Source organism: Anguilla rostrata, chromosome 10 (genome assembly GCF_018555375.3).
Source record: "Anguilla rostrata isolate EN2019 chromosome 10, ASM1855537v3, whole genome shotgun sequence".
Lineage (NCBI taxonomy): Eukaryota > Metazoa > Chordata > Actinopteri > Anguilliformes > Anguillidae > Anguilla > Anguilla rostrata.
In genome coordinates this window covers 11,842,828-11,861,958 of record NC_057942.1, presented here as the reverse complement: position 1 = coordinate 11,861,958, position 19,131 = coordinate 11,842,828, and the positions used below count along the sequence as shown (strand labels likewise).

Genomic DNA, 19,131 nt, shown 5'->3' with positions numbered 1-19,131 from the left:
GCATTACATGACCTTCTTTGCTCGCTCTGCATCTGGGCCTAAATAAAATATTTAGATATTATACAAATACAGATTTACATAAATCAACTTTTAAATTCGCACTGCAATTTAACAACACAAAACAGCGATTGTTTGAAAAACATAGTCGCATAAAAAGAATGAAGTTTCCTTGTGACCAAAACAAAGGATTCAATTTTGCTTGCATAATATTCTTGGACAGATTTTTTTTTTTAAGGAGAACAAAATGCCGACCCCCAAGCATCGCTTGTTCTTGAAGTAGGGAAATAGTGGCTCACTGTAAATTCTCTTCAACAGTCCTCTTGAGATGCTGCAATAGGCTACAACTTTAAAACTGTTTTCTTTTTTCACCCCAGTCGATCGCGTGGAATGCAGTCAGATCAGACGCAGGAAATGGTTGGCAGACAGCCAGACTCTCAGATTACAGTCGTTTACCAAGCCTGTTTTCGAGTGGACGGCTGACTAAACGCAGCAAAGCGAGATTGCGCCACGAAATGGCTCTTCATGTCGGTTATATTTGATGCATCACGCACTACACATACCAGCAGAAGCCTTCCTGGTCACTGTTGATACAATATCTGATAATGATTAAGAGAGAGAGACAGAAAGAGTTGCATTTGGAGGATTCAAAACGATTCTTCCGAGACAGATACTCGCCCAGCAATGGCGCAGCTTGTTTTTTCAGCTCTGAAAGATCAGCTTTGTGTGGAGAAGCCATTTTGAAATTGCAGACAGCAGAGAAGCCATTACAGCAGTTCATAAAAAGTCGCTTTTGGATAAAAGGGGGCAGAGAACCATCCTCTAAAGCAAATTTACCCCAAAAACACATTACCATTATCCCTAGGGTGTCGCCTTCTTCGTGGATTACGTTTACATAATTTTAAGTGTAAGTTCTTATCTGGTATGAACCATTTAAAATTTTTAAAAACAGTTTACTTCTCAGAACTCATGTATAGTTTAATATTCTGTTATGTGTAATAAAACCTGGAATTGCTAAAAATGTTTTTATTACACCAGTTGTTCCATATTATTCACATTTAGATAGTTTAAAGATAGAGAATGTTTTTATATAGACCATTACATAACCTTTGCTACTTTAAACATATTATAACAACCCCCCACCTTTCATAATATAATTTGTCCATTTAAGAATGTATTATCCTTTTTCTTTATCTTCAAATTGATGAGGGAGGCATTTGACGGCACGCCTGCTTTTGTGGGGGGAAAAAGAGGAAAGCCATGTTTGCATATTTCTATTCTAAGAGACATTGCTAGGATATTCTCAGCATTTTTGATGACCAGGAAGCAGCTTCTTCAATGTTACTGTCTGTGAGATTTCAAAAGAAATCTTATTCCCTTTCTCTTTTTTGTTTTAGGAATGGCACTCCCTGTCCCATCTAAAAAAGAAACCATGTGCATAATGGATCTGAAGATCAAGCTGAAATTGTTCCTTTTTCTTCTACGTATAGGCCTGTTACATATATATTTCATCAGAATGAAAAGGTAAATATTTCTGAGTATTTTACCAATGCTTGGGCTGTCTGAGTATGTTATGGTGCCTCTAACTGTAATCTGCTGGTTAGGGTGTAAAACATAGGTTAATATGTGCCTTGGCAATAAGATAAATTAAAATGCGCCCTTGATGCAAGGTCAGATGCATGCACTTACCTTCATGGTTGAGAGCATTCATTTTAGAGCATATAATATGAAGATTTTGAAATGTAGTCATTTGTTTCTACATTTGTTATAGTGCAGACATTGCAAAAAGCCATTTCCTATAGTGATTTGACGGTCTTAAAGCTCACTGTACCATCAGCTTGCTTTTTACTTTGTTCTGTTCATCTTAACCACATTCTTTGAAAAGAAATATCTTGCCATTATCCAAAAAGGGGTGGGGGTAAATTATTAAAAGCTAGAATGAACCATTTAATAGCTTTGCACCTGTGACTGAATATTTGTAACATTTCCAATAATATTCTGACTAGTTTGTTTTCTGAAACGTGAGCAGAAATGAACTTAAAGCCTTTAAAGGAGACACATGGCATGCAAATTAAATATTAAAAGAAAACAATAGGCACATAACTCATTACCTTTTGTGTCTATTCTTTGAAGGATAGATCTTCAAATTACAACATTGCCACTTTTCCTTTACAAAACATTAAGCTTAAAACATCACAGTATTAATTTTCTAAAGCTATTTACATTATTAAAGTAAAGTAAAATAGACTTACATATTGCTACATTCATACTTGGCCTCTTTAGTGTGCAATGTCAATGATGTGCCTTTACAGCATTAGATGAACAGTAGTAGCCTATTATTGTATATTTATATTTAGCATAATAGTAACATATCAAACTGAAGCAAGCTGTTTATTCACTCGTTTTTTTTAACTTCAGAAGCGAAATGCTGACATATGGGTGTGCCATGACCTAGTTAGGACAAAGATGGATTCCAGGAAGGGAAAAAAAAATAAAAATATCAAATGGATTACGTCCAATATTATCTTCCTTCTTCTCAGATCCTTTAAATGGTGCAAACATTACAACACACTGATATAGTCCGTGAAGAGAAGAAATCAAATATAAGATCCCTTTTGGAACCATGGAAAACCACACTTGCCATTTGTCTCCACTGCAGAAAAATGGCTACCTGTGCGCTTGGCCTCTCCTCTACACTCTGTTGAAGGATGTCTCCGTACGGCTTCTAATAGAGAAGCTAAAATGGTAGCTTCGATCTGATTGGCTTGTCGAACTCACTGTTGTTAACCAGCCAATTGCCCAAGCACTGCAAAATATCAGACAATGTTCACAATAGTTGCCCCCGTTCTACATATCGAAATATATAAAATATTTTTTCCTCAACAAAAAGATTAATAATGCACGATGTTTCCTGGGCTGAAAGACACAAGGCAAAATGGAAGCTTTTTTCTGATTGGTTCTTGCCGTCTGCATGCCTTAAGTAGAATAATGAACACTTAATTGTCCTCTAGAACCTTAAAACTGTTACCCTTTTTAAAAGTAAATGTTTTCTTCGTGTTAAAAGCAAAACAAAAAAAGCCAAATACCATTCAGACCGAAGGCTTAATATTGGAATATTGGCTGGGATGACTACAACTAAATTCTCTGGCAGTCCACTAAACTAAAGCCTCTCTTCCATCTTGTTTCCTGTTTGGGTAAATCTAACCGGTACATTCTACGCTTTTTGTAGCTTGTAATTTCCAGCCAAATGCGCCGCAATGAGGAGCAGATACATTAACAATGTGTCGATTTTCAACTAAGAAATACATAATATTGAATATTATAATATGTAAGAATTTTATATCGAGGAATTCTCAAAAATATTTGAGTATCGAATGTGCGGGGAGATGGTTGGATAGCTCCCAGTGTAGCTCAATAGTGGTGTATTGTGGGAGAGACCGAAAACCCAGACCAGAGGCACACAATATGTGCTGGCTCGCAAAAAGGAGGCAGGATCCTTTAAAAGCATGTAATGTAATCAGGGAAATGTAAAAGATCTAGCCGTTTTGGTGGAAAAGTCTCGATCGGAATAACCTACATCATGTCCAAGCTTGGAGAAAAAGCCAGGTTAAATGAAGATCACGGTAGAAAGCAGAGTTCAAGTAAGCTTGCCTTTTCCACCTTCCCTTCTGTCTGTTTCGGTAATGGGGACCAGCTTTAAGCCCCATTACGGACATAACCGTGTTTTATGGGACAACTGGCACAAGTTGTTTTTTATCTTAGCATGCAATGTTTTTCTTTCTATTAACATTCTTCTGCAGGTCTGGCGAACGGAATGGAAAACAGCCATCCAGTTTGCAGCTCAGGGGAGAAACGTAGTCACCATTGGAGGAGTTACAAGTTGATTATTGACCCAGCGTTGAAAAGGGGATCGCATAAAGTCTATCGTTACGATGGACATAATTTCAGCATGCCCGTGAGTTTGTGTTTTTTACGATTTACTGGAAGAATGGTAAATTAATACATTTGTGACTGTTCGCAGCGAACGTGATTGTCGCAATGAATGATATGAAAGTAGGAAAGTCGTTTGTCACAGCACCTGACACACTGCATCAAAGTGTCACAATATTCCCATGGTTACGAACGCGTTCGGCTGGCATTGCAATAACAAAACCGTACGTGCACCCATGTTTAACTTTTACTATTCATCTATATTGCATATGAAAGCATAGCACACGTGCATACATGCGCGCCGTGGAGCCATGCTTCATTTGCAAGCTAGCTACTGTAGCTGTTGAATGAAGTGAAGGTGGCTATTATTTTGACTTCATTGCGAATGCTTTTTCCCGCTTTCTAACAGAACCCGGGAATGCAGCCGGTGGAGACTGTCCGAGACCCGAGAATCGGTCGTCTATGGACCAAATACAAGGAGACCGATCTACCGGTTCCTAAGTTCAAGGTAGTCACACCCCCACTCTGAACTTGTCTAATGTGACAAGTGTTCTGTTGTAAAAAATTCTCAGCACTGCAGTCTGATCAAATGTTCTGGAATTCCCTATGGACTGTTGTTTCATCTTACAGTTGTATAGATAAAGGTCGGTATGCCTACTGTTTCCCACAGTTTACATTTCTTAGCCAATTGTGTGCCTACATAGGCTACATACATTGGATACATTCATGCACAATTGAGACATAGCTATTCAGAGTTTTAACGTACATACGATACATTCAGAAACCACAGCATACATGCAGATCGTTGGAATTCAAATACGTTATGGTATTTACTGGGAAATTGTCAACTGTCCTGTAACACTGTTAATTTTTTTATCCAGATTGATGAATGTTATGTCGGTCCGGTCCCTCCAAAGGAGGTGACGTTTGCAAGACTGAACGACAACATTCGGGAAGGTTTCTTGACAGACATGTGCAAGAAATTCGGCGATATAGAGGAGGTGGAAATTTTGTACAATCCCAAGAACAAAAAGCATTTGGGAATTGCAAAAGTTCTTTTCGGCTCCGTAAAGGCGGCAAAGGACACGGTTCAAAATCTTCACAACACTTCTGTGATGGGAAACATTATCCACGTGGAGCTCGACCCGAAGGGTAAGCAGTCTAATTGTGTTCTCTCTCTTGTCTGTGCCTATCTGTTTATGATTCCGGTTCACATTCTAAATATACAGTTTGAATTTTATATGAAATTGATTGCAGTCTTTTAAAAAGCATGAAATCCCATGCTGAAATTCACGTCTTTTATTTCTTGGTAACGGCATGGTGTCCGATGCTGTCAGAAAGCTTATTTTGGTGAACATGCTATAGGTCCATCTTATTCCACACCACTGTGGCACGAAATCTTGCCGGATAAACCGAATATTAGTACCGCTTAGTAAATGGACTTCTTAACTGATTCAGGGTACTTTGAAAGTGAGCTTATCATTCATTACCACACTTACCCTGCCTGTAACATCCTGTTTTTTTGTAAAACGGTTAATCTGAAAGATATCAGTATATAACTAAATAACTCAGTTACTATCAGCACATTATTCATTTTAAGAGGGTGCATATTATGCATTCTGTTTTATGCATTTTTAATGCTGCATTTTCTTTGAATGATAATGTACTTCATAGTTAAAGAAGCAGTAGTGAGCCTCCTCTTGAAGGTTTGGTGGAGGCAAAGACTGGAGCAGTTTGTTGGGGCAGCTGACTTTTAGACCCGTATATGAACCCCCCATTTAGCTAGGATTCTAATCCAGGGAGTGTCACTCTCTGTGCGTGATCCCATTCGTAATCTTCTCTACTTTCTATGTCTGATTAAGGGGGGGGGGGGGGGGGGTACAGAAGGGGGGTTGATTGCCTTCTCCCCTTTTAATGAAAAACAATGAAGTTGTTTGCCCTTTTCCAAATATAGGGCCTTAGTTGTATAGAAAATTATTATTGTTGGCTTTGCAGTTTTGCACTGTAAATATCTTGTGTATGTATGCGTGTTGCTGGTTATCAAATATTCCTGATTGCCTGTGACAACGTTTTGTTTTTTGCATTTTTATAACAATTCCCTGTGAGTAAGGGGCTAAAGCAGGTGAAGGGAATCACATTTAACAGCGGATGGCACAAGCGTTCCATATGTCAAAACGTTAATGGTGGGGTTCTGTGCAATTTAGCAAAGAGTGCATTTTTAAGCTCCACCATCCTCTTCTCACCTATCAAACAGGCGAAAACCGAATGCGGTACTTCGAGCTCCTGATCAATGGTTTTTACACCCCTCGGACACTACCGGTGGGGGGTGAGGACGCCCGAGAGGTGTCGCCACACAGCCTCGCTGATGCCCTGCTGGTAAGCGCTCTGTTGCGTTCAGCTCGAGTGCCTGAATGAAGGAGTCCTAAGGCTGTGATCTCTGCTTACTGTTTCACTGTACGTCCACAGGCAGCTGTGCATGCGTCTCTTTTGAGAAGGAATAGTTCAGAAGTGACATTTGGGTATTGCGGTGGTCATGGAATCGCAAGTTATGGGTTGACTGAATACACTGGACGCCAAAGGCCTGTTTAGTATGTCTTGTACATCTTTGCTGGTGAGGTGCAGAGGTATTCAACAAATTGTTTCTTGCTTCATAAACTTATATTTGATTCAGATTATTTTCCTTATTTGGCAGTGAGGACAGGTTCCAGTTTAATGTCTGAAATTTGTGACTAAGTCACTAAGAAGCAGTCCTGCAGTGGGGGTCGGGGGTTTGCTTTGCACACATGTTTGATGGTGATCAGGGTGAAGGACATACCAGTAGATGGGAGTGAAGAGTTTCATTCAGTGCCATGGGATTATGCACTACCTTCTTACCTTCCCTACTTTCTTTTTTCAGATTGGGTTATATACTTCTGTGCAATCTTCTCTTTGCAGGTGCACTCATTGATTGTTTCCTAAAATTGATTTATTTTCTTACACAATCTGAAATACTGCTGCAGAGAAATTATGTTTTACACCAGTCTGCTGTTCAGTTTATTTTCAGTCTTTGAAACTTACTTTTGTTTTTCATGATATTTGTCTTGCCTTGCTTGTAGACGGACAAAATAAAGAATCTGCTATATGGCCAAATGAAATTGAAATTTGGCATGGATTGTTCACTTAAAATATTTTAAAAGAATATTTCTTGTCACTTGAAGGCAGGCACAAAATGTGGATCGCATTCATTTTGTGTCAGTTGACTAAATTTAACTGACCCTTAACCTTGAAAAAACTGATTTTTTTGCTACACTGTTTAAAATGTGACAGCTGGGTGACCATGTTTTACATTTGAAATTGGGGCATTTGTTAACTGTAATGTCCATAGTAACCTCTAAATTCTTTTGACTGCACGGCTTTTAAAAACGGTTAAGTGCGTTGGCTATATTTGTTTATTCTGGTTTTATGTAAAGTGTGGGGAAAATGAGAGAATGGTCCTTTGAGGTAAGAGTGCAGAAACCTGTAGCTTGAGACGCTGACAACTTCATCAGCGGTTTAGATTGTCTGTGCAGCAGGTGGTAGAGTGGGGCCCGGTCGGGAATGAGCCTCGGTTCCTTGTTTTTACCTGTCAATAACAGTGAGCTGAGCAGTTTGATTGCAACCTGTACTTTGACCACATCTGCTAAGAGGCTTCCCACGAAGCCTCTAATGTTGATTCTAATTAAAAATGCCATAACCCTTGGTTCAGCAGAACTTCGTTTTCCTGCTCGAACGCTGAGCGATTGTGAGTCGGCTGGTGGATTTTAATACCCCCTGCGTATCCTCACTGACAGTTTTGAGCAAGCGACTAGACTGTTCTTACACTTCTTACAATTCTTTTTGGACCTCGTTTATGAACGGATATGCCTTCTGACGCACGGTGCTTAATGAATAAGGGAAATGAGTGCTTTGTTTTATTTAGCATGAGGTTGACAGGCATTCGCCTGAGAAAGTGATTTTAATTGCAGGGCTTTGGTCACCATGGTGCAATCTCGTTTCTCTCCAGGCTATCGAACCCGCGAAGAGACTGTCCGAAGGCAGCTCTTCCACCCTGGGGGGTCCAACCACCCCTAACAGCATTAACACGCCCCTCTCCCTGGACACGGCCTATTCCAGCCTGCGGCAGGACACGCCCAATAGCTTCGGGCACACGCCCCAGTCCCAGGGTACCCCGCATACCCCACGGCTGGCCGGTACCCCGTTCTCTCAGGACTCCAGCTACTCCAGCAGGCAGACCACGCCGGCGTACCAGGCCAGCCGGGCCGAAGGCTCGGGAGGGTACAAGGCCCGGAGGCACGAGACCAAGTTCCAGGACGCCTACAACCGGAGGCCAGAGCGCCACTACGTGCACAACACGGGCGGGGCCTACCGCGGCTCGGAGCAGACGTCCTTCTCCAGCCCCTCCTTCAAGCACCAGCCGCCGCCGCCCCCGCCGGAGCCCGCCCCCTCCGCCCCGCCCGTCGGCTCGGCCGGCTACAAGTCCGCTTTCTCCCCGTACCAAGCCCCGCCTCCCCCCGCGTACCCCCACACGGAGCCCCCGCCCCACCACCCGCCTCGGGAGCAGGAGTACAGGAGGATCCCCCCGCCCCCTCCCGCCACCAAGGCCTTCCCCCCCAGCACCGCGTCCGCTCCCAGTGCCAGCGTGGACTTCGTGCCGGTGAAGGAGAAGCCGGAGACGCCGCCCCTCCCCGACCCCCCGCCGTCCGCCGAGCCCTTCCCTGCCGCGCCGCCGCTAAGCAGGACCCCCGAGCAGTGCCCGTCCCCCGGCACCCCCACCCTGGAGTCGGAGCGAAACAGCCTGGACTCCCGCATCGAAATGCTGCTCAAGGAGAAGAGGACCAAGCTGCCCTTCCTGAGCGAGAGGGACTCGGACACCGAGGTGCGCATGGAGGGCAGCCCCATCTCCTCGTCCTCCTCCCAGCTCTCCCCCATACCGCCCTACTCCGCCAACTCCCAGCCTGGCTACTGCGGGGCCACCCCGGCCTCCCGCCCCTCCAGCACCGGCCTGGAGGACATCAGCCCCACCCCTCTGCCCGACTCTGACGAAGACGAGCCCGTCCTGGGGACGGCCTCTTTGGTGCGGAGTTCCGAGGCCTCCTCCCCCAGTGACCCCCTCTCCCAGGCCAAGACGGACAGGGGCAAGAGGAAAGACTCGACCCCGGGGGACCAGACGCCCTCCGACAAGATGGATGTGGTAAGACTTACACCTGTGTCCTTACGCTTGGTGAATACTGAAGTTTGCAGCCTTATTCTTGCATTTGGTACCCTCTTTCCATCTTGGGCTTTTAAGTGCAGCCCTGAGATGATGTATTATTTGTGATTATTTACCTTAAACCTGGCAGGCTGTAGGACTGTGAAGTTGTTGAGTGGGTGCCAGTATCCACTAGTTGAATACCTCTGTGCTACGACTCAGTATTGCACTTGCCCTGTCGATTGTTGTTTTTTATTAAAGAGACATCACACCAACACTTGGTAACATTTAGGTATCGAATGCAAACTGAGCAATAAGAATATGCTCTTAATGAAGGCATGTGTTTTTATGTTTTTCAAAAAAGGCACCCAATGAATCAAATCTAGTGAACTTTAGAGACAGGAAACTTTTGAGATAAAACTGATTTCAAGCAGAGATATCTGCACCTGTGCACTCACATGTGGTTTAGTGATGTAATTCGAACTGTGCTTTGAAATTCTCAAAACAGGCTCCTTTGTGGTACATGAGAGATTTGTAAGTGGGCAGAATTAATAAAACGGAATTAAATTTGGATGTTTTAAGTTGTTTATTTTTGCAGATAAACTACTGCTGTCATTGCCCCCTACGTTCAAAGTGTGTTGTAGAGTATGACTGGAGGTTATTTATTTTGTGTGGAAAAAATCAGATCCCTGATGCATGCATACATCAACTTGTGGCACAAAAGCAATGCATTCATTTTGTTATATTAACATAATGTTTCTTTAGACTACATTAGAGCTTTTAATTTAATTTAATTTAATAATTAAATAATTATATCTAATTTTAAGATCTTATGTTGGAATGTGCATAATTGCCTAATTATTGGATTCAAATCTGTTTTCAGACAATGGGAATGTGTCACCTAAGCCAAGGCTGCTATAGGGGGCATCTGGATAATATTCCTGTTGTTGCAATGGATGACTCTATTGTGGTGAAAGTCAGCAATTGAGTGTATTATAGAATAAGCATAAAAATGAGGCAGTGGTTTGCTTTACAGTTGTTTTTTTTGCTCATAGTGCTTTCAGAAATGTGCGGTGTTGATCTGAATTGTAAGCTACGGAAAAAAGTCTTCTTTTCAAAAACGCGGCAAGTTGGCAGGATGCTGTTCACAGCTTTTTCTGAACAGGCGCTTTCTAAGAATTGGCTTATGTCTTTGCCATTCACCCTACTCTCATCTCCAAAGCAAAGAATTCACTAGTGTTGCAATGTCGTTTTGGGGGAACTAGTGTGTACAATGGTATATGATGGCATATACCTATTGAAGGAAACAATTAGCTAATTGTTTGATATATGTTGTAAATGTACTGTGGTGTTTAAATATAACTGGCAATTAATTTTAGTAAACCTGTGAAAGGAAATTATCCCTAAACCCATCAGTGATGATGAGTGATGTTGTTTGTATGTCAAAAACCACAACAGAAACTAAAATAATACTCTTTACAATTGCAAAAAGGTGTGAAAAAGAATTTTCTTGTTGCATTTTTAGTTGACCATAAAAACCACAAATATGTGTAATGAGAAGAGATTCTTTTATGTGTATCAATGAGATTTTTAACCACAAAGGCTCCTCTGAGTCATGTCAGGTCAGTCCAGTGTAGCTGGAGAAAGGGAGTCTATTCTGAGAACTGCTCTTGACATTGCATGGCCTAGAGGTGATAAGAGGGGGTGTCACTTTTTTCACCTCCATTCTCATTGTTGCGTTTGATTAATAACATCATTTTTTTGGCCACATTTTGAATTTGATATTTTATTATTTTCTTATTGTAGATTAAATGGGATGTGACAATGCAAAAATAACAACAAAAGTTACACTTTTTGACTTTTCATGATATATTATTAACAAATTAACAAAGAAACATCAGACTTCTAATAGGGGAAAATTAAGTGCTCCCTTAGCTTCATTGCTTTGAAGGATTTCGGAACCATTTTTCCTTGCAGAATTGTTTCAACTCTACTTAAATTTTGTTCTGTGTACTTTAAAAAAATATCATACAATTAACACTCTGGACCACTTTGAGTAGTTTTGTAAAATAATACTTAATGCGCAATCTAATTCATAATTTTTTAAAATTAATTTTAGCTGCAAATTTTAAATATTGTTTTAATTTAGCTGCCACCGTAGCAACGATGTTATATAATCCTGCTGTAAAGACTTGCCCAGATTGCCAATTCCACACTAAGCTGAGCCATACAGATTTCCCTGTGAACATCCTACACTGTTTTGTTGTTAATTATATAATTTTGTAAATGCCATTAGGTATTTTGGACCCTATTTTTCCTTTCCATGAATGTTCTCTTTCCATGAATGTTTTAAGAAGCCTACAAATAATTTTCCTTTCAGGGGGATGTGGGTTTGCAGAGATGTGGAGTTCTGGCTAGATTTCAGACATGCTAATTTTAGGCATGAAAAGTTTCAGCCTCATTGAAGCTGTAGATCTTATGATCATACTCTGAAAAGCACAACTGGAGATTACTATCGGTAATCTAATATCATTAATGCAGTGTCCAAGCCATTGTGGACTTCTGCATGTAGCTGTGGGTGAAGATGATGTTTGAGAAGGGCTTCCTTGGGTGTGAGTAATGGCTGCTGATGAAGGTTTTCGAATTGTCTGTGTCAGCTGAACGTGACCATAGTAAATAACAGGCTGGGGAGACCTGTCTGCACGCTGTGGTGTGGTTGCTGTGGCCATAGCCAGGGGGAGTACTGTACACAGGAAGCTCATAGCGTGCGAGTTTTAAAAGTGCCTCCCAATTTTTTCCCTTTTGATTTTTGACTCATTTCACCAAATGTGTTTGGCAGTTGCCTGCTCCAGTATTGTGACAACGTATTGGTTTGTGTGTGCGTGTGTGTGTGTGTGTGTGACTGAGACAGAGGCAGATTGATACACCCCTCCCAGTGTCAGGTGTCTACAACTGTTTGTGTTCACGATGGTGATAACACTCAATGGGATTGTGCCTTCCTTGGCTGAGCAGCTTTTCCATATTTGGGGTGGTCTTAGTCATTTACTCCAAAAAATCATTTTATTTTATAAAACAGCATATTTACATAAGCACAGATTAGGCTAATAGAATTCTGTAAGTGAACTCTTATCGTGATTGTTTGAAAAGCTGTAGGCCTATAAAGGATGCATGTTCAGAAATAACCCCACTGTCTGACTTTTACTGACTCGTACACAATGGGGTGTGGAAGCAGCTCGCTCACAAAAGATGTGCTGAGAATTTAGTGTCTGTGTGTGTGTGTCTGCATGTGTGTCTGCTTGTGTCTGTGTGGTGTGCTTGTCTATGTGTGTCTGGGTCTGGCTGTGTCTGTCTGTGTGTGTCGGCTTGTCTGCATGTGTCTGTGTGTTTGTGCGTGTTTGTGTGTGTGTCTTCGTGTGTCTGGGTCTGGCTGTGTCTATCTGTGTGTGTCTGTGTGTGTGTGTCGGCTTGTCTGCATGTGTCTGTGTGTGTGTGTGTCTTTGTGTATCTGGGTCTGGCTGTGTTTATCTGTGTGTCTGCGTTGTGTGTCTGTCTGTATGCGCACGCCCTTGTGTGTGTGTGTGTGTGTGTGTGTGTGTGTGTGTGTCGGCGTCGGCTTGTGTGTGTCTGCATGTGTCTTTGTGTTGGTGTGTGTGTGTCTGTATGCGTGTGTGTGTGTGTGTGTGTGTGTGTGTGTGTAAGGAGCCCCAGCAGGGCGCTTGGTTTGCGGAGAGCACAGAATGGGCCAGCGAGGGGTCTGCTGTGATCAAAGGCAGTGGCGCTGCTCAATAGATCTGAAGCGGAGTCCTCAGCTGTTGAGGAGCTGCAGGGCTTTTAGCGGCACTCAGCACTGGAGCGCTGCTGTGGGGCTTTGTGTGGAGAGAGAGGGAGGGAAGGACATTCCAGGAGAGCAGCGCTGAGCTATCGGCAGGGACACATGCAGACCTATAGGGAGGTTTGGGGAGGGTTTGGGGAGGGAGGGGTGGGGGGGTGTTAATGGGGGTTGGACTGTTGGTGCTGCCGCTCTGCCAACTACCCCCCCCCCCCCCCGCCGTCGGGCTGACTCATCCTATCTGCTGATGAAAGGGAAACCCCCGCTCGTCCAGTGACGCTACGACAGAAGAATGACGGAGGGGGCTGTCAAACTCCTCTCCCTCTCTCTTTCCCTTTCCTATTCCGCTATCTCTCCGCCTCTTTTTTCCCCTCCCCGTCTCCCCTCCCTCTCTCACTCTCTCTCTCCCCCCCTCCCTCTCCCTCTCTCTCTCTCTCTTTTCTCTCTCTCTCTTTCTATCCCCACAGCAATCCTCCCCCCTCCTGTCTGCTGTTTATGAATTCCAGTCTTCTGGAAGACACTAAATCTGTAGCAATGGGGGTGACTGGAGGAATATTACATGCTGGTGGGTATTCTTTTACAGACCAATAAATAGTCAAATGTTTTTTTCTCTTCATATTCTGCAGCTGTATTGTTCTAAGCCAGAGATGACCATAGAAAGATTTAACTGCACTATAATAAACTAAGGATGATGCTGTCATGATACCATCTTTAATAGAAGCCATTTGTGCAGGGCTGTGTTGCTTTGTGCACCCAGTGGTCCTTCTCCTGTCTGCGTGTGTGTGTGTGATGCATGGTGATTTCTTTCTAGTGCAGTGATTTTCTCCTGGCTGCATACGTGTACAGTGTGCAGTGGCTGTATTTGTGTCTCTTTTTTATTTTAATGAGGGGGTCTGTTCACAAAGAAGTTCTCTGTTTCTCTGGCTTACCCTTCCTGAATTTCTGCTTCTCCCGATTTTCAGTTGGTGCCATGTTTGGGGTGCTGAATTACATTTAAAAAAAATATATATGTTTACCATTCTATTAAGGAATGATTAACATTCAACAAGCCATCCTGGTGGCTCTTTCTCAAATGTCCATATGCTCCACTCAGATTTGGTTTTTGCTTTTGTATAGACAGCTGTATGGTCCCATGTCATTTTTATGTAATTTACAAATGTGCAAAAGCCTGTGAAGTCGTGGAACAGTTAGGAAGACTCCCATTGTGCAAAGAGAAACTGTACAAACCCAAACACTTAACAGCTTCAAAGTGACAAAGAACACTGCACAGACCACTATTCATTTTCTGGTAAAGATTGTCATTCCCAAAACTACAGACAAAACCGTGACAAGCTCAACAGTTGATAATCAGAAATCCCAGTGTAAAGTTGTAGGTCCTTTTGTATATCTCCCAATTCGGTTAAAGCTGCTATACTATAGGAAGAATTGTGACCAATAGGATTTAGCTTTGATAGACCACAGGAATCAGAACGGTGAGTAGAGCAAGCTTTGAGAACACTGCTTGATAGTGGCTGTAGCCTTTTAAAATGTGTAAGATTAGAAAAAGGTAACTACGGTGACAGTTACGGAGTAGTGTGACCTTGGAGGCTGCTGGTTACCTCAGCGTTCCGAGCGACTGCCCTGAGAACCGCCACTCGGTTGGTCATTGTGCAAGGGTGGTATTTGTTATGAGCAGGAAATTGGAGGCAGTCCTGTGCAGCGGTTGAGAGAGAAACGGGTTGGAGCCCCTTCAGTTCCTTTTCCGTTTTCCCGCCAGATAAGCGTCTTGTAAAGGAAGCTGATTTCCCCAGACAGTTGGTTTTGCCTTCATGGTTCTAGGTAACATCGAACATGGCTATCAGGAGTTTTTGCTGCTGCATCATTTATACGTATAAACAAGATGGGCCTCATTGCACGATAAAGAGAGCAGTTCATTACAACCCCCCTTTTGATTTTTGACTTTAGTACACAACTTTTGTTGGACTTTGAACGCTGACCCTGGCCACTTCTGTTGGTCACGAGCACTTCATCTCGAGGTTGAATCGAGGCTAAAGGGCCACAGCTCGGCCTGTGAGGAGTTTGACCTTGACTCTTTGCCCAATTTGTCAAGCGTGAAAAAAACGCTCCTCGCCATTCTGCGGCCGCTGCGATGGCTTCCATTCTGCTCCACCATTATGTCCATTATCGGAGTCTCATTGGTCCGTCCTTTGATTCATGTGTGATCAGTTGAGTAAACCTGAATAGCAGCCCACTGACCTCCGTGACCCTTTGTTCCTGTTTCCTGGAGGGGGGGGGGGGCCGGGGGGCGGAGGGGAAGAGAGGTAGACAGAGCATCTAATGAAATCTGGGGCTGTGAGGTACTGAAAAGCAGATTTTTTTGGTTGCTCACTGTTCACCATCTGTGGTTCTGACACCCTCCCCAAAAATATAGATGGATAATAAATACTATGCGTTATAAGCCATTTTGATTGTAGATTCTGACTTGACATAACCAATAGGCCACTACATTTGTTCGCAAGTATCCACAGAAGTGTTGGGAGGGGTGCATTCATGGCTGAATTCTGTATTAAATTCAATAATTTAAAACCCTGATTCACTGATTGATTACACTGAGTGCTGCAACTGTGACATTGTTTGATGTCCTAAATTCAAGACACGGTGCACAAGAGGGATGATTTGTCATTTGGAAATTGAGCAGTGAATTATTGAAGCTATTTAACAAGCCGCAGTAGCTATAACAGAGCTGTGAGATCAGAGAGCAGGTCTTTAAAGCATTTCTGCAGCTAAAAGTGTGATTGAGAGCTCATAAAAAACAATCAAAAGACTGGTAGCTATCCCCCTCTGCCTCAAAAGCACTAATCTGTCATCGATTCGTACGTGATGAGCTTGTGGGGGGTGAGATGGCAGGTATTTGATGAGTGAGGTTCTGTAGTTAGTGGGGGGAGGGGTGTCAGCTAAAATGATGACAGTGAGACAATTGATGGATGGTAAGGCCCCAGCTATTAGCAAAGGACATTGTAATGAACTGTGACATGACTGATAATGCTTGATGAAAGGGAATGATTACATTTTTACACTGGTCATACATTTTATGTATGACCAAAGAAAAAAATTGTATTTTAGTTTGTATATCTTTTTTCATATTTTTTAAAAAATTAATGTTGCGGTATGGCCAGAGTTGTATGTATTTTTAAAACTGTTTTGTAAAGCACGTCTATTTCCAACAAGTGCCTTCAACGAAGTGTGAGGTTAGAGTATTTGTTGGTTTGGTTGGCAGATCAATATGTTTGCATACACTGTGTTCCTACTGCAGCAGTACTGTGTATAGACGTCTTTGCCACGGCACCCAAGAATGTCATGACTAATACCACTTTTACTTGCAGGGTATCTTTCCTCTAGGAGGGAATTATTTTTATGAAAAAAAAAAAACCCTTTTGGTACATGCATCCAGATACAATATGGGCCTGAGATTTTTTGGAGGAAGTATTTGATTGTTTCTTGCTCCTTGTCTGTCTCACAGAGCCACCAGTCCTCTGGAGAGGACATGGAGATCTCGGACGACGAGATGCCCGGCACCCCTATCGCCAGTGGCGACTGTGCCAAGGGCATCGTGGTCAACTCCTCCGTGTCCTCCATGTCCGCGATCACCATCCCCCCTCCGGGGTTCCCTCCCCTGCCCCCTCCCCAGACGGGCTTCCCCCTCCCGCCCCCACACCTCCCGCCCCACCCCGCCGTCCCCGGCCCCCCTCCGCCCCTGCCCGGCCCTCCGGGGGTCCCCCCCCACGCCATGATGCACCCGCTGCACCCGTACGCGCCCAACATGGTGCCCATGATGCAGATGGACCTGGTGAGCTGCCTGCCGCAGTGGAGCAGCATGCAGATGTCCTTCCAGATGCAGACGCAGATGCTGAGCCGCATGATGCAGGGCCAGCGGGGGTACCCCTACCCTCCCTTCATAGCCGGGGGCGGGGCCATGCAGTTCGGGAATCCCTACCGGCCTTTTTCTATGGGAGCCGGGCCGTCTGCCAGCATGGGGCACGGACAGCCCTGGCCCCTGCCCGCCATGCCTAAATTCAACCCCGCGGTGCCCCCGCCGGGGTACGAGCCCAAGAAGGAGGACCCGCACAAGGCCACGGTGGACGGGGTGCTGATGGTCATCGTCAAGGAGCTGAAGGCTATCATGAAGAGGGACCTCAACCGCAAGATGGTGGAGGTGGTGGCCTTCAGGGCCTTCGACGAATGGTGGGACAAGAAGGAGCGGTCAGCCAAGGTGAGTCAGCCAATCACTCGCGGTACAGGGTAGTTCTTGCTTGAGACCTTTGCATTGGTGTACAACGGGAACGAGTAGCTCGGTTTTCTGCCATTGCTAGTTTACTTCAGGTTTGCCACCAATGAGTATATATGTTACTTCTTGGTCTGGGTATTGGAACAAAGTCCCAATTGTTGTTCGTCTTTGCTCGTGTTGCTAGGACACTTTTGAAGTATAAGCAGTCTGTTACATTTAAAGCATTTTAATAAATTTTTTGGGCTGACTCTGACCTGCCTCACTGCTGTCTGATCTAGTTTATCTTTTCTGTTGTTATGATGTGAAATCTAACTTCCCTTCCGATGAACGTTTGCAGGCTTCTCTCACCCCGGTGAAGTCCGGGGAGGGGAAGGAAGAAGAGAAGGAGAAGCCCAAACCCAGAGAGCCCATCGCCTCCAGCCTGCTGGAGAACTGGAACAAGGGCGAGGGGCTCGGCTACGAGGGCATGGGGCTGGGCATCGGCCTGCGGGGCGCCATCCGGTTGCCCTCCTTTAAGGTACGGCCCACGCCTGCGCCCGCCCATTACGTTACATTACAGGCATTTAGCAGACGCTCTCATCCAGAGCGACTTACACAACATTCTACATAGCATTTACGTTGCATCGATTTGGATTTATATACCGAAGCAATGCAGGTTAAGTGCCTTGCTCAAGGGTACAAGGGCAGCGTCCTACCTGGGAATCACCGAAGTGCGGATGGGACAGCCCTTCTCCCGACCAGCTCTGCGTTCCTTTGTGTTCTCAAAATTCTTTTCATTTACGTAATTGGATCAGTGGCTGGGCTCAGTTAATGCAGATGGCTTTTGTCTTTGGTAATTGAGATGGAGTCTGAGAGCATCTTCAGGGTAGTGGTTGGCTGCTGGGAAAACTGGGTTTTGCTTGCAAGCCATTTGATGGACAAGTGGCTTTGTTACTGCTCTTATGTCCAAGGCCACCTGTATTGAAACCCTCACAAATGGCATAGGCACAATGGCCTCTTGTTGGTTGTTTTTTTTCTGGCAATGCAGAAGTCCTGAAAGACGCTGCATAATGGATGTTTGTAACGGCTTGACATTTGAGAGGCTGAGTACCTTAACAGAGGTTCACAAATACCTTCTCCATCCTTTCGCAAATAGAGGTCGCAAAGAGGAAGAATATGTTGTTGGCCTTAGCCGTACTCACCATTTTATTTCCACACGACTGTGTAACCCTGTAATTTCTAGGTCCATTCGGTGTTGTGACCTCTGTCCATTTGAATGGCTTGATCTTATTTATTCAAACGTAATAGTAACTTAGGACGTTATGGAGCAAAATCAGGAGAAATGGGGTCAAGAGTTATTCACAAAGCACTATGTATAAAATCCAGTTGCCTTGGGGATGCAGTGTAGTGTATTGTTTTGCTGTTCTTTGCTCGGTGTAGCGGTCGGGAAACGTTTCAAGACCTTGCTTCAGCCAAATTGTGGTGGACGGGCACACGGTGGGGGGTGATGGGTAATGGTGGGTTGTCTGCGCGCAGGTGAAGCGGAAGGAGCCCCCCGACCAGGCCTCCACGGGGGACCCCAAAAGAATACGCCCCTCTACGCCCGTGGATGACGAGCTGGAGGATGAAGGTTAGCTCAGGATCTCGATGAGGCTATCTGTTTAAATAAAGCACGGATAAATTAAAACACTGGCCCCTGAACAGCCTCCAGTGTGGGCGGGCTTTGTTCGTATTTAATGTGTGGGATTGGCACGCTCATGCATTTCGCTCTTTCATCGTTCCTCTCAGTGAGCGGGCAGGTTCCTGCGTTCCCACCCACAGGGGTTCCTTTGCCACTGCATGGAAAAAAAGACCTGCAAAAAAAAAAGGGAGGCTTTCTGTAAACAGCCTGCATATATCGTTAAAAATAGAAATATCCTGTATGTA

The 19,131-nt window shown here is 44.1% G+C and overlaps 1 protein-coding gene across 4 annotated transcripts in view; it reads left to right on the top strand.

Annotated features, from left to right (window-relative positions):
* The first annotated feature begins 419 nt into the window (after positions 1 to 419).
* LOC135264964 (histone-lysine N-methyltransferase SETD1B-A-like) overlaps positions 420 to 19,131 on the top strand; it is a 29,400-nt gene continuing 10,688 nt past the window's right edge. For 2 of the 4 annotated variants that reach the window (XM_064354086.1, XM_064354085.1), the window contains exons 1-9: positions 2,866 to 3,638; positions 3,798 to 3,952; positions 4,337 to 4,435; positions 4,809 to 5,079; positions 6,182 to 6,303; positions 7,949 to 9,136; positions 16,462 to 17,211; positions 17,564 to 17,743; positions 18,742 to 18,835. In XM_064354086.1, the coding sequence (XP_064210156.1) occupies positions 3,578 to 3,638; positions 3,798 to 3,952; positions 4,337 to 4,435; positions 4,809 to 5,079; positions 6,182 to 6,303; positions 7,949 to 9,136; positions 16,462 to 17,211; positions 17,564 to 17,743; positions 18,742 to 18,835 (2,920 nt within the window). In that variant the 5' untranslated portion in view covers positions 2,866 to 3,577. Of the gene's footprint in view, positions 1,522 to 2,865; positions 3,639 to 3,797; positions 3,953 to 4,336; positions 4,436 to 4,808; positions 5,080 to 6,181; positions 6,304 to 7,948; positions 9,137 to 16,461; positions 17,212 to 17,563; positions 17,744 to 18,741; positions 18,836 to 19,131 lie in introns of those variants that run through there. The other 2 variants (XM_064354089.1, XM_064354088.1) reach the window with 2 other exon arrangements.